Source organism: Varroa jacobsoni, unplaced genomic scaffold (genome assembly GCF_002532875.2).
Source record: "Varroa jacobsoni isolate VJ856 unplaced genomic scaffold, vjacob_1.0 scaffold_936, whole genome shotgun sequence".
In the NCBI taxonomy this organism is placed as follows: domain Eukaryota; kingdom Metazoa; phylum Arthropoda; class Arachnida; order Mesostigmata; family Varroidae; genus Varroa; species Varroa jacobsoni.
The window spans coordinates 68,982-85,126 of NW_019213838.1; the positions used below are offsets into that span (position 1 = coordinate 68,982).

General features: G+C 40.8%; 1 protein-coding gene across 10 annotated transcripts in view; it reads right to left on the reverse strand.

The window, feature by feature from the left end:
- The window catches only part of LOC111265134 (heat shock 70 kDa protein 12A), a 72,362-nt gene extending 56,217 nt beyond the window's left edge, over nucleotides 1–16,145 (reverse strand). Inside the window, exons 1-2 of one of the 10 annotated variants that reach the window (XM_086970358.1) lie at nucleotides 2,315–2,526; nucleotides 1,600–1,724 (exon numbers count right to left, since the gene is read on the reverse strand). Coding sequence is in view for 2 of the 10 variants with exons in the window: in XM_022841544.2 (XP_022697279.1) it covers nucleotides 15,064–15,922 (859 nt within the window). In the remaining 8 variants the exon portion in view is untranslated. Of the gene's footprint in view, nucleotides 1–1,599; nucleotides 2,527–15,063 lie in introns of those variants that run through there. The other 9 variants (XM_086970356.1, XM_086970354.1, XM_086970355.1 and 6 more) reach the window with 9 other exon arrangements.

Below are 16,145 nucleotides of genomic sequence, written 5' to 3' on the forward strand. Positions count from 1 at the left end.
ACGGCGTAAGATGCAAAACTTTGAGTAGGTGGTATACTTGGTAAAAACAAATGTGCAATCAACACAGATATAAACGTGCTTTTTTTTTTTCTACTAATAATCTTGTATAATACTTAGATGTCAATGAAAGCTAAAGCTAATAATGCGGAAATTTAAGGGGTAATGCCTATAATATTAAGGCCAAACCCAATTTATCTAGATAATTCTTAATGATCGAATATAAGATATATGGTAATACGATTATGTGTGCGAGGTTGAAACCACTCAGCAGATATATTACATTTTAGTTTAGACGATTAAATTTCTAAAATAATTAGAATATCAGAAGTATATAACGCAACTGTATTCAACGGGGGTTTCAAACAAAATAATTTTTTAATTTCTGCTGTATAATCCGCAATTATATATATATATGTATATATATATATATAATGTTTCATACTGGATGTACAATATAGATCCTAGAAACCACCAAAAGATTGGTGTATGAAAGGGAGCGGGGCTTTAAAGAGGTAGAAAAACAGGTAAGAATACAACAAAAATGTTATGTAGCAAATAAACTAATTGCGCTTCTCTTACTAACGAGTTTCAAAAACATGTGTTTCTTGGCTTTACATGATACGACTATATATGTGTAGGCGGAACTACCTAAATTAAACACTGACCGGCCTTACTATATGCAACAGGTAGGCTAAGCAACGAGTATGTGAAAGCGATATATCAACAGAGTAATGAGATAATACGAGGCTTGTAAGAAATTTCCGTTCGGACATGGAAAAAGCAACTGTTTGTAATACTGGCTGTTTATATTTAGTAAAATAAAATATATGGCTAGCTTGGATGCTTAATAATTGGGTATCATCGTTAGCGGCCGAACTAGCAAGGCCAACACCTTCTAACAAAAAGGCCAAATAATAAAAATGCGAACCTGTCATGTATTAGCACACAGGTGAAATTGACGATAAGTATTTCTACTTCAGGATGCTAGGACACTTGCATTTTTTGCCACGGGTGTCAACATGCGGCAAACATGAAAATCTACATAGCTGCTCTTCGTCTTGTAGTTTTATTTAGGCAGCAGTATTATATAACAATAGATATTTGTATTTTTTTTTAAAAAGATGGCTTCACGAAAAGGAAAAGATGTGATTCGCGTGCAATTTCACGACGGGCCCATGAAGAACTCAAAAAACTTGTTTTACGGTTACTGTTTCGAAACCTTGACGCCCTCTGTGTGTATGGCCTATTCTAGGTGCGTTATCCTTGTATATGTTAAGCCAAATATCTTGTTATCCACTTTTTTTCATACTTGACCGTTTTGACTTGTCTACGTTCGACAATCTACTCTCGATGACGACCGAATAGCTAGAATGTTATATCCATTAACTTTATTGGTGCGTTAAGTCAAGACAAAATTGCCACTGGTTACTGTGCCAGATGTTATTTAAATGATTTTTTCTTACGTTTAAATACTATTGCATACATTTCTCAACTTATTTTTTAAGTTGACTCATCTCTACTATACTGTAAGCTTTTCCTAACGTGAAACTATATTAAGCGAGTCAAGCACAGCCCATTACATAATAGACATATTCTTACCTGCGTAAGCAGAGAGTCTGTTCGCTCAAACTTTTCAAGGTTATGACTAATTATCCTGTAATTATAGTCCAAAACTCTAATCCAAGAAGCACTGGTATTCGATACCACCTCACGATGATGCTTGCCTATTCACAATGTCGTTAAATTTAATATGTACAACGATACGGAACAATAAACTGTTTGGTCTGTTTTCGTAATGCCCTATTCTGATCTCATATTAACGCCTGCTTTTAACTTACGTGGAGAATCTCACCGTCACGTCACCCCAGCGGCACCCATCCCAGGATAATTCTAGAATAGGTTGCCCATACTTGATCTCAGTAGGAAATCGCTTACGGACACAACACTTCTGTGATCGCTGAAACAACCGATACTTAAGAATTTACGGCTCCTTTTTGTAAATCTCCAAAGAACGCCTCTATTGTGTCATCCTAGAATAATCTCGTCCAAGACTATAATTATATCCCATATCTATCGTTAACTAATAACGGCGACCGAACAACCCCTTATTCGTGTCCAACAAAAATCTCCTTCCCAACTAGTTGACCAAGTAGGCTAAAACCAAATCCAGATTTAACTCTGTTCCATCTGACAAAGACCCGAATACGTCGTAAATTACAGCACGCGGGTACTTCTTTCATAACAAAAACACGCGCACCGCACACTCACTGTTAACTAAAATCCAACTGTGCACATGGCAGAGCGATGAACATACTCCACACAGTAGGCTATTCTGCGCGCGCCCAGCTCCCTTGATAGGGCACACCACTGTCCCGGGCGACCTTTGTCTTCTGGGCTTTTAGCCCAGATCTGCTGCAACAACCGCTGTATTGCGGCGAAAACCACTTCGGGCTACAGCATCAGCTGCTGCAGAGGCGCTTTGCTGAAGTCGACTGCGCGAAGTTGTACGTCGGACGTTGCCAGCGCCATCTTCTTACAACGCTGTCGCTACGCCGTGATGGTGGTCTCCTCGCTTCGAATAATTTCAGCGCGGCAGACGAACCCTCTCGCCGGCCGGACACCACAACCACACGACGACGATTTCGACGCTTGCAAATATCTTCGTGGCCCACAAGGTGGCGTGGCTGTTGAGCGAACATGATGCCTTAGCATGAGGCAAATAGCATAGAAGTAACTCATCTCCTTACTCCATTAATTTAACAATATTATTATTTAAGTTATCGTGTAAATAAACCGGCCAATTTACCATCCACCCACATGAGAAGCAACAAAAACGAAATAGCTACTCGTTTACCAGTGCTAATAATACAGTAAAATAGGCACTAAAAAAGAAATCACTTCTTTTTCAAAGAAGCGGCTACTCAAATTAAATTATAAGGCTGTCTTAGATAGCATTTATATATACAAGTCCATTTTAGTCAACTGGACCCGCTGGTACACAATACAGCACTTGGCCAGCTTAAGCCTAAAGACTGAAATTCGCATCCGTTTATTAGGGTCGAGGGGAAAAACAGCATAAAAAAATGATCATTAACCCATTGAGACACAGTATTTTTGCTGGCACTCAAAACATGATAAACCGCCTAGACATGAACTAAGAGCTTTGTATGAGGTCATGCATAAATCAGCAGAAAAAGTGTAATCTTCTTGGCAATACTGCAATTTCTCTTCTTATGTGTATAGAAATTAACCGACATAAATAGGCGTTATAGGTGGTTTCGTGTTTATTAGATCCTCTTGAGTTTACATATATATATATATATATATATATATATATATATATATAGACATACTGTTTGGACAATGAAATATTTTTCTGCTGTTTCGATGATAACTCGCATTAAGAATCAGGTCTCACCCGAACGACCCTTGGCAGACGTTTCCAATTGGCCCGGTCGGCTATGGGCAACCCGCTAAATTTCAACTTCGCCAACAGAAAACAACTCCAACAAAAATGGGTATGCATATAAAAGCACGCACTTTATATCGACATTAAAATAGGATATATATTGATGCCTAAATTGTATGTATGTATGTATGTATATATATACAAAAGAAATAGTGTATCTCATGTACAGATGAAGTACGAGCAACAACTGGACTTCAATCGGAGCGAGACGTATTCTATTCTAGCAAGTATGATGCGCCGTTGTCTAACTAACTTATAGATTGGCTGACACCGTTTCCGACTGTGGAACTGAAAAAATTTACATCTGATACAACGTGAAGGGTGAGTGACACTTCTCCTCTGAAGTTCCCTATCGTCTTCCAGGGCTAGCTGTTGCATTGTACCTAATACACCACTTGTAGAAGCCACTATGATCGGTGCGAAAGGCCTTTTTTCCAAACGAAAAATTTGACTAGTATTTTTACATACTGGATGCAATCAAAAACGGGACATATTGTATAGGCCGACAGTTGAGCATGGTTCCACCAAGTTCGTGATCCACTGGTTTTCAATTCAACTCTTGAGCTGTTTTAAGCCTCGCTCCGAACCACTTTGAATTTTCATTTAAGTTGGTATCTTGTCATCATATTGAGTGATCGAATCGTTCACATGCTCGCAAGTGTAATACTTAAAAATTTTACCAAAAATGTGAAATTCACAACAATTCAATTTGAAAGCCATGAATAGAAAGTCGTCATGTCTATTATTTACGTGCTCATTTGTGTAAGTCTTGCGACTGTTGTAGCAAACATTTTAATCCTCACCCCCCTCTGTTTAACTATAATATAAAGCTGATACGTGAAACACTTTGGTAGGTATTGATTAGGAACGACATCCAAAAAATAGTTCTCAAATGATTTCGGTTTGAACTTAGAATTTCAAATGAAAATTTTGGTCGAAAGATTTTTGTTATAGCCGTAACTCGATCGATTACTGAAAATAGCTTGAAAGAAAGTTCACCAATAAGTTTCATGGCTATTGAAAGCCTTAAGTTGTTTTTGCTGCATATGGCTGCATTGGTTTCGGAATGATAGCATATGCCATCATAAAACTGGCATTATACCAAATTTTTAGAAGCGAGGTAAAGATGCGTCTGCTATGACATTTTCCAACAAGAGCATATACCCAAACAGGATGTTTACACAGCAATATTTATTCGTTACTGTACTGTCTTCTCTAATCGTAGCAACTTATGTAACTTGTATGTACAATAATAGTCATATTTATGACAAGATAAGTCTTCCGTGTAATAAAAGCATCTGCACACAATTATAATTATACAGAAGGATGATCTTTCCTATAAAAATTACTATCGTATTTAAATTAAGTTTCAATTGTCAGAGCTGAACTTCTACGATACGAAGGGATCATTGTTGCCGGCGATGTTACAGTGATAGACAAAATTGATTCTTAGATATTAGAATGCTTTATGTAAAAGCTTGGATAAAAATCGTTCGTCTGCAATGTTTTTAAGGAATTTTTATTTATGGTTTGAAAAATCGTTGACGTTACGTTGCTTGCAGGTTTCGAGTAGGTGCAGAAATCCAAATTGTGAATACTTGGGAGTTTATGTAGATGTGCGGAAACGCAAAAACGAAAGGCTGGCCAATATTACGACTTGATGCCGTAATAGACATCCTTAGGAAAGTTACTATTAGTCTGAGCCAGATGACAAATCCTATTGTCTTTGCTAATTCTCTCTGGTGATTGGTCATCATGCCTATTAACGCGAACTAATTATGAACGTAACTTTGACACTTTCTGTTTTCTGTATTCGTTTACTTTTCACGCGGAAGAAACTACGTAATTATCCACCATGTCACTTTGATGTCAGTACGCGTGCTGGATTTTAACTACATAATTGCTCGAAGACGTGGTAATGGCGGTAATTCTATTAAGACGCCTGGGTCTACAGAGCATAATAAAAGCAAATTTCCGTTTAAAGAAATTGGCGTGTCACGTACCCCTTTGAAAAGATATCATACATGGTTACAGTATCCGACGTATGAGCAGTGTGGGTCAAATTGCGACATATAGTAGGGAAAACAAAAATATAAATAATAATAATAATACGGATATTATTTTAAATATAAATTTAAAAAGACTTGCTGAAAGCAAACTTCCACAAAAAAGAGGTTGGTTGGTTGAATTTGACAAGATTTTTGCTATAATTTCCATACCTTTCGGCTCTCTCGCTCGCCCCAGTTACAAGTGACTGCAACAGGCCCTTCATCATGAGCTATTTTAGCCCCCAGCAACGGCCACAACCGTCCTTCGACAGCTCCACTTCACTTGGCAGATTGCGCGACTGGGATGAACCCGACCCGTAGCTAAAAGCGTCTATGAGTTTGTCGTTGACGACACGCTCGACTGCGGGCGCGCTGTCTTCATTCCTGATCTTGTTATAACACTACGGGATGCCACGCTGCAATTCGTTCGTTAGCGAATCAAAAGAAGATGCTCACGTAACCGCTGCGTAAGGGTAACATCGAACGTGTCGATATTCCTTTGTTACATTTAACCATGTGTACAGACATTTATTCATGGATAGATATAGATGGATTATTGACAGGTGACGCCTCGGTCAGAACGAGTCCGCTGGTTTTACCTTACCGGGTCCTTATTTTGGTCATTGCCCGGTCCCGGCTTCAATCCTGGCATAGTCGGCGGCCAAAGCAGTGCGTCATATTATTGTTGCACAAAAGATGTCTTCAATAAACCTGCCCAACGGAGGCGATCGCGAACGGGCTGGTTTTCCTATTACTGTAGCTACCCGGCAAAAGTCTAGCTTGCATTTTTTGTAACTTGCTGTACTTATTACATTGGCATGTAAAGCTTGAATAACGCTGTTCCACTGCGTTTGCTGATATGTTATGATCTTATGGCTTTCGTAATTTCTTGTGCGTGAGCGGTTCTTGCTACATGTCAGTAATGAGTCCGATACTGGTTTTTGTAAGCAGCGGTACATTGAAAGCTACTCGGTTACTATTCGATCCCATCTCAACGTCTTTCTAAACTCCCAAATACCGAACATTATTAAAAGGTTCGCCACTTTCAAAGTTGCTGCTCGTGGGAATACAGTGTAAACGTTATGTATTCTATTAAATTGCATTCAATATATATTTTTTGGACAAGTCAGTAGCGTCTAACTCTAGAAAAGTTCGGCGCGCTTTTTCAAAAAAATCTAACATGTCTACCCGCGTGTTTATGCCGTTTCCATTGACATTTCGAATCGCATGTATTTTGTTGGAAAGAGATAACTGTTATCAGCAAACGCAGATAAACTACCCATGGCCCCTGGAAAAATCTATTCAATTTCGCTGTCTTAATGCCCTGCACATTCGGCACATAAACATGTTAATAATCCTTGAGATTTTAGCCACTTCAACAGAAATTATTGTCAGTCTTCCTTTTAGATGATTTGGGTGCAGGTCCGAATACTTGAACTCGATTAGACCTTTGGGTACAATCAAGCAGGCACCTATCTGGTCTACCGAACAAGGGTTACGACTCTTCTATGGATAGCATATTCTTGCTGGGTACGCCAAATACATTTAGATTTAGCCATATTTAAGAGCTTTATCGTGTTGATTTTAACAGCAGTACTCTATAAGGACGGCGATATAGGCACAATCTGATAATTGTAAATTATCAAAAATTTGATTAGAAATTTCAAATTTTTTAATAATGAAACAATGCAACATAGTGCTACAGATTGTCGGCGGGCATTCCAATGTAGGTGCATTCCCATGGAGTGCTTGACAGCGATACTGGTCGTAAAACTTGAAATCGTAAAATCGATGTTACCGAGATCTTTTATAGATTTAAGCACCCAAATACCATCCAAGTTACAACAGTATGTCGAAGCTTCAGAGGTCGGCTCATTGGAAATCGGAAAGGGTTATGCTCTCTGTTCACGATATTGAAACGCATTTTCTATCGCTATTTGTAGCGCAGGTCGTTCTACAGGATTATGATAGCGACTCCATAATTTAAGATGACTGGTAAACATATTGTGTTTTATACTATAGGGTGCTTTTCATATGTGCTAAAAAATTAAAAATATAATTCGAGGGAAGTGCCTCGCGGGCTGTGCTATCAGCAAGCTCCTCCTGCAAAAACAATTATTGAGGTTTAATGCTGAAAAATCGGCTTTTGAAGTAATTAAATAACCAGGAAAGTTAGCGCCTAACGACGTCGAAGGAAATTAATGTATCTGTTAGTTCAGATTATTTTGTTAAATACTCTAGGTAATGACAGTAGATACATTCAGACATCAGATTGTTTTTGCTTTACAAGGCCCATTATTGGATTATACCACTGGCCTGTAGTGGTCAACATTTGGGTTGGCGCTGTTTCGGAAATCGACGTAATCATATATTGCTCAAAATTCTGGGGGGTGCTGGGGGGGCTATACCGTCCTCATTCGATTTACAAAACCAAAGATGCAGAGCTTTTAACGCCAAAATCATGCCACCTGCTTATTTCCTTATATTTTTACCGTCAGATATTACGAAAAATGGGCAGGAAAATACTAAACTTCGTGAAATCGCTGGTTACAATTTTGTCACCGCCCCTCAGAGATTCAACGACAAATCTTATTCAGGACAGCATAGGCCAGATGCGATAATCGCTACGTTTATATCCAGATCTGCTTCACGGCATTGAACCGACGTTCTGACTAGAACACCTACTCCACCGCCGCTGAAGCTTAGGCTGCGTATAACTAATTTTCCGGCAGTGTCTGTATGCTACAGCAGTGGTGACGAATTCCAATGGCAATTTTTTCCCTGTAAAGCAATACGGTAAAAAATAGATCATTCGATCGCGGCCATCTCTCATTGATACGTATATACGGATGTACGTATTTTTAGCAAAATCATTATATGATTTTGCTTAAAAATAGCTTAATGACAAACGTCGACACAATTTCCACTAATAGTCGACCATGGTTTCACAATATGACAACAGATATACGAAGTTGATAGTGCGCGGTTTTAATGCATGTAATTGCTCGTTGCGTCAAAATAGGTGGTCCACGACACCAAAAAGACCTGACGGCGACTGACCGTAAATCGAACGGTAAATGGGTGTGCAAAGTACTATCAGTGGGGCTTTATAGTAAGGGTGGCATCTTTACAGCAAAAAAAAAAAAACAGTAACAAACGACTCTGCGAAACAAGAACTGAACACGAGACCCAAGCCTCACAACAAATACCAACGCTAATAGAACTGAAAAACAAATCTGTTTACTAACGTCGAGTACGAACAAGCCGTAGTCAGATACTGTCTTTAAATTTACTGCGCCATCGGTGTGCTGAGTTCCTGTCAGCTAATTAGAAAAGGATTTGGTATGAGGATAAAAATAAAGGATATCGCTGCTTATTAAAAAGGTTTAATAGCCGACATATATGGCGTAGGGACGTTGAAACGTATCTGATTTAACTCATGCTCTTCATGCAACCCGGTCAAACTCTAACGAACGCTGCCAGTCGCTAAGAGCTGTCTGTTCCAGTAACTTATTTGCCCCTGTTTCTTTGTTGTGTCACCAACAAAGATAACAAGAGATATACTAATCGCTTCAAACTTACGCGTGTAGCATCACTTTTTAGCGCTTTACCCCTCATGATTCAGAACCTGTCTTCAACTAAAAATGGATTTCTTAATTTTAACCTCGCATATTATACAATAGCGAGATATAAACATATCGACGATAAACTTCTTAGTGAGCTACGGAAGCAGTATTCGACCCCGATACGCTTAATGGCAACAGCTGTTGCAAGAACTTTATGCCCGTCGTCAGTAGTAACTTCAATATCTGCCTGTAGAGATATCTCTCATTTTACTAATCCGTGAGAATGGGATCCAAACCTGTTTTAAAGATCCGATTCATAAAAAAAAACCCAGATTTCATGATTCTCTTGAAGTACGTGTAACCGAATCTAGAACAACATAGTATCGTACGTCACGACTAATGCAGTTTTATTTTGAACAGGAAGATTTCATGATGGTGATTATGATACGCGCGGCCATTCATAAAATCCAGGACCGTTATTCAGTATATGCATTGTTCTTTAGAAGTCCGTCGCAGCCAATGAGGTCAGAAAGATAATAAAAAAAAAAAGGACTGTTCATAAATATAGTCCAAGCGAACGGCAGGCTGAAGGAATAACTCTGACAGTTAATGAATTAACACAGTGGCAGTACCGAAACGAGCCCAAAGGACTCATGCTTTCGAGGCCAAAACCCATGAAAAATCCTGGCCCACAGTACAGCTCGGACTTGTTAAATGCTCCAAGCGACTGTCTGTAGAAGAAGAAATGAAAGTTCCTGTAAACTGCAGTTCAGTACCGATGAGATCAAACAAATTACCTGAACGTAAACCTTTAACAGATGGCCTAACGAAGAACTATCACTAACGGCAACGGGTCTATATAGAGTTGTTTCGTGTATCTTGTTTTAAGTATAGCTGTTCCACTATAACAACGACGAAAAAGAATGCCATATCAATAGTATGGAACAGTGAATGCTTGATTATGGCCAACGTAAACAACGTAGCCAACAGCTAAATGTAGTCATACAAATTATTATTATGGGTACTTATCCTATTTTCTTATGTACATAAAATGTAAAAACAAAAATAATAAAGATTGTTTATAATATTACGATTCAAATTGACATACAAATTGCTCTAACTCTGCGTGTCGCACTTAACAACTGTCTCGTATTGTGACGTCAGAGCATTATCAAACCGACTAGACGTTTCGTTGGCGCTATTTGTCCTTCCACCAGAGTTAACGTATTAGCACTGAAATAATAGTACAAAAGAACTCACCATTCTCTATATTAAGTCGTGTGAATTCTTGAGCATCTGTTGGTGAAAGCGGTCTTCGGCGTTCCGTCTGTTCAACATTAGGCACAAGTTGGAAGGCTCCGCTAACTTCGTAAGGACTCACTTCCAAAAGATGAAGAGAACGGGGGCTAGATATGACTGCTATCCCGTTTTCTTCATAACCTGAATCGACCAATCCATTGTACTTATGCATCATTTTCGGGTCGATATGGTCGAGTGAGCTAACTGATGGAGAATTGGTCGCTCTTTGAACTTTTTTCTTCAAGTCGTCCTTAAAAAAACATCGGATACTGTTCAAATACCCCATCCGTATTCGATTACGTTTCTGGTAATAAACGGAGGAAGAAGACGAGGCAGAGATCAGACCTTTGTCGCTGCAACCTTTAGTTCCGTTGTCCTTCCATTTTGGCTTTGAGACCCTCAAGGATTTGCTCTTCTCTCTATTTGATTTGCTTGGTAGTGCCGATGTTACGTTTGCGACTTTTACTTCCTCCTGAAGGTGACATTCACACACATACTCCTCGTCAAGCTTATCGAATTCGAGTACCGCATTTTTTATCGTGTCGACCTGTACCCCTGTATCGGTTGTCTCTACTGCCGATGATATGGCTGTAGTTGAAGATCCCATAAGCTTTGGTTGCTCTATAATCGAGTTTACGCGATTTAGAAGGATTGCCCTTTGCTGAAGTTTTTCGAGAAGGGAACGCCTAAGCGATGAGCCTCGTTCAGGACAAAGTTCGTCAAGATTTAAACGATATCCGATACCAAAGATCGACCCTTTAGATGAAGCAGATGAGGACGAGTCTGTCGTATCGGGCTCGTGGCGTCCTGTTGCTGATGATTCAATGTTGTCTAGATTAGTTATGTTACTGTTTTCTGGTAGTAAATCTGATAACGTACCGGATCGTGGTGGAGGGGTTACCCCCATCCGAGGTAGGTTCCGTGTGGGGCATCGAAAGCTCCTGTTACTAATTTTTTTTTGTGTTTCCGACGATAAATTACTTCTCTCTAAATGTCCTATGCTACGACGAAAAAATGAGTGCTGAAGTTTAGGCCCATTAACTTCATTTTCACTCACGGGTCTAGGTATGACTCTAAGGCGAGGTAGCGGTGAAGAGATGTCAGATATAGAAATTTTGCGGGGACGCCCTTTTAAATTGCGGTGCTCCTTTGACTTTTTAACTCGAACTGAATCAGATTCAAGATTGTACGTCATTAGAGAGCATGGAGAGTCAGAAAAGACTTTTAATTTTCCACTGCGCTTCACTATTTGAGCATATTCTGGACACAATAGCTGCTGTTGAGGTTCACTCCAATTTTGTGTAGAGAAAAAACAAATGTTTTCCATATCCTGAAAGCTTGGCGGAGCCTTAGGAACGACAAGATCCTTCGAGACAGCATCGACTACTCGAGGAAGGTGATCTTCAGAACCCGATGACTTGAAGTACTCTAAATTTTGCTGTTGTGTTTCAGTCGTGCAACACTGGCAGGGTTCATAGGTACAGCTAGGTCCAGGCACATGCGCTCGATATGGGACCTGAGAGTCGACTCCAGCTTCGCTCTTTTGCATATCGAAATAAGGCAACGAATGTGCCGTGGAAGAGGAAGCCTCGTCCGTGGCAGAAAGCGAGTCCAATCTATTTTTTGGCTCGGAGCCTTGCCAATTGTCGAAGTGTTCATTTCCATCTCGGATGGTCCGATCTGAAAATGCTCTTCGTAAACACCGCTTAGCCGCTAGCAATGGAACGTCTTCGATGTCATTATCCTCGTACACGGAACTATAGTTGAGGTTCAGTAAAGGTGGACCCCGTAACACAGCTGACTCTTTAGTGTGCCGACATAGCATACCGTCAGAAAACGTATCGGCAGATGGGCGGGTCCGTAGAAATTTCAGCATTTCCACTCATAAAGGTACGAAGCAAGCTGCGGTAAAAAAATACATCTAGTTGGGATGATCATGAGTCAATCGAATATATACTTGTTAGCACTCATAACTCACAATCGCATACCATTCGTCTTTATCGAAGGCCTCGTACCTACAAACACGTATAATCCACAAAGTAAACCATGAAACGAATGTTTCGTTCACAATCATTTTCATAACCACTGAAGTGTCCACGAATCTCACATATCAAATGAGTGCATCGCTTCAACGATTCTTAGGATACTGAGGAGACCCGGACAGCAGGTCTCGAAAAGGTGTCCCGGACCAGGCCAAGTCTACCTCCTTTGTGCTGGCTTTAATTCAGTCAGCCGCTAGACTAGACAATCTGCTTGTCTACGCGGCCATGTGCCCGCAGGATTCTAGCAGGCTTAATTATGTAATGGCGATCCCATGAACCTACGGAACAGTAGTGTCTGGAACTAGTGCCGGCAAACACAGAGATGTTGTGCAAGAAACATTCGGTAAAACCAACGTGCTGTAATATAGGCGACTTTCTCAGGCGCTGCAGTGTCTAAACTCAGGCAAGTGTTCTGACCTTAATCAGATCGCACACCCACCTGCGACTCCGGCGTGGGTGCGGCGAAAAGCAGCAGTATAGCACAAGACTTTTCTTCGATACTGTCACCATGTCTGGAAGCTTAGATGTAGAACGCTTTGCCTATCGGAAATACATCGAAGAACGAAAACCAGATCACCGATGAGCGTCACACGTGAAATCATGACAAAGGTCAATAATAACAATAATAATAGTTGTGTTGGGTTTTATTTTTTCATGTTCATCTGATTGTGTACGCATTACGTAGCGATATATAGTAATGACTTTAAAATATATTGTCAATAAGAACCTCTTTTTCATTGGTACGCCTATGAATGCGATTTCAGTCTCCGCTCACAGTGGTCCTGTCTCCACGAAAGCCCGGGTAAATCAATCATGATGGTCCAACGAAGAAACCTTCTATATATAATAGATATGGTGCGCTATAGTCGTGAATCCAATATGTTTCTTGCTGAAATAAATCTGGTTTGTGATTGAAAACAACTTTACAGCCCAAGGAAACACCACGTCGATGATCCAAATTTCCAAACATATAAGTATATGTCCGCCCCACAACCCTCATGTTCATATAACGTTAGAGCCCCTTGAGCTTATCGTCTTTATCGTTCTATTCGCTTCACACTCTCTTGAATTTGTCACTCTTTTTTATTTGATAATGAAGAACAACCGTAATGGCCACCGTCGCAGCCCGTGCTGCTTCTGTCGCCGTTGAGTGCCTTGTGGCAAATCGACAAGCGTAACGGTTTTTGTCCAGGGGTTGTAGGCAGCAAGCAAGAAGGAAAGAGCGGAAGAGAGAACGAATGAACGAAACGAGAGATAAAGGCGGAAAGGGGGCCTATTTGGACCGATTTCTGCTTTTGACGCAACCACCACGATCGTGCGCGCCTTAGCCGCAGTCAACAATGCGGGCGACCCAAGCCGAGACACACCGTTAGCATGCCGGTGTCCTTATATTTCACCCCAGACGAAAGAACTCCCAGCCACTGGTATCTGTTGCCACTACCGCGATATCAGAGTCAACATGGTCAGTGGAAGCAACACGGGAACAGCGCCGTCAACAATAACAACAGCATCAGTAGCATCATTCCGACTGTCATCACTAAGAACGTTTTGAATCAAACAATTTCATCTCACCCATAGAATAGCTTTGGTGGCCGAAGGAGTAAGCTAAGCTAGGTAAGTGCCCGATCGCTGGCGGTTGTTCTGACTACTGCAATCTGTAGTCTACGGCCCGTTTCCAAATGTATTCCTCGCTAAAGAGGCTCACGCTGAAATCAGCTTGAATTAGAACCGACGTCAGTTGCCGCTACCGACGATCGTTGCGAGGTCGTTCAATAAGGGTCTTCCTGTGATTTTCATCTTTCCTATAGATAAAGGTAAAAGGGCGTCCACCAATGCAAGCTGCCTCTGAGAAACAGAATTGGTATGCTCCAAGTGGCAATTGACCACGCTAGGACATGTAGTTAGTGCAGTTGTTTGGCAGCACAAAGTTTATCGCGGTACTCAGCCTTGCCGCTACTGTCTCAACTGTCGTCTAGATAATCAGCCATCCGTGACGTTTTCGAACGGCGGTGCATCAAAAAGATGACACCAGCCGGAGCTCAATTTAAGTTAATACAATTAAGCTACTATTACTGCTAAATAACGCTACAGGCGAGCCAACAAAGCAAAAGTAATACTAAAGAAGGTATGTTTCGAGAAACGCAAGTATTATCATATCAAGATTAGGTTATGTTGAACAACGCTATCGTCGATGCTACTGAGCGAGCGTTTTGATGTGTTTGGAGTATTCTTTAAATAGAGAAGAAGCAAGATTATTTCAAATTAAATTATTTGCAGCAAGCTGACGAAAATGTGATCCGAAATAGTCTCATATAGAATTACCTATTTTGATGAATTACAGCATAAACCAATGACGCCCATTGTATCCTTTCAAACAGGAATAGGTATTTGTCTTAGATTCGAAGCCATTCTCATACTATTCGTAAACATCAGGTTCGACATTTTATGGTGCTAATTTTAGAGTGTTTTTGAAGCCGCCGTATTTTTAAAGAACTCATAAAAATTATCATATTTGTTTGTAGTTATATTTGCTTGAGTCATTTCCCATTTCCAATAACTAGTTTTCGGTATGATGCAATAACGCAATAAAAAACTAAAAAAGAAATAAGCAAACATCTTTCAAATTGATTAAAACTTACGCCTTCCTATGGCTACTCCCTCCGGAATATGTTGCTCGCTTAGACCGCTGCTGCCGTTGCACCGAAAGCCGCGACCCAACAAGACACGGTTAAGCCTTAAACGAGGTCCTTTTCGACGCGGCGGCCACTGACCATTCTCGCATGTGGGTTCAATGCCACATTGCACACCTTTATGGGCAACATCATTACACGCACCGCTTCGAGCGAGTTTTATCCCAGACAAAACATCATTCCGTTCCAGAATACGTAACGCAGGAAGTAACCCTGTCTTGCTTTTGGTGCCAGTGCATTTATTTATAGCGTCCTTGTCGCCATTGACATTTGAAATCACTTGCACACCATCAGCGTTCTCAAGCGTGACAGACCGGCGTCTTTTACAGTCTTCCGGAGTTCCAGGACTTTGTCTGTTATTTACACTAGCCGACATCACTAGTGCCGATTTTCTGCAAGAAGCGGATTCGACGCATTCCCAATGACCAGACGCAGGATTAAAAGAATTTCTCTTTGTAGCCTCGGGGCCTGCGTTAGCGTTCTCAATTGTACTCACCGTACTCGTTACGGTCGACGCACGAGTCAATGAACGAGAGCCGAACCCTGGGTTTTGGAGCAATCTTGCAGCGGCGATCTGGTAGGGAGGAGGACCTGGCAGCGAATCTCGCCTACGGAACAGCATACGTTGCGGCTTCGGCGGTGGATCTGGCAGGGGTGTAGCCACATATTGACGTGAAGGCAATGCCGGTGGCCCCGATGGAGGTATCCAGTGAAAGTGAGCTAAATGAGCTGGGCAAGCTCGATCAGCTGGGGCGTGTGACAAACAGCCTAAACAATGTGGATCTGCCACTATGCCTGGTAAGAACATCGCAATAGCGGTTAGATTCGCCAAAAAAATAGCGTCACTGATAACACCTTCTGACAGCTTCACTTGATACGCCTAAATTGGTAAGTCTTATCTTACTACTAGTTAAATTCAGTTTCAAAGAGGCATTGTTCCAATTGCCAACGTTTCAATTGAACACAGATACACTTGCATGTATCCCGGTGAAATCTATGCAGATATAACGTTGACCTATCAAGGGTGCTTT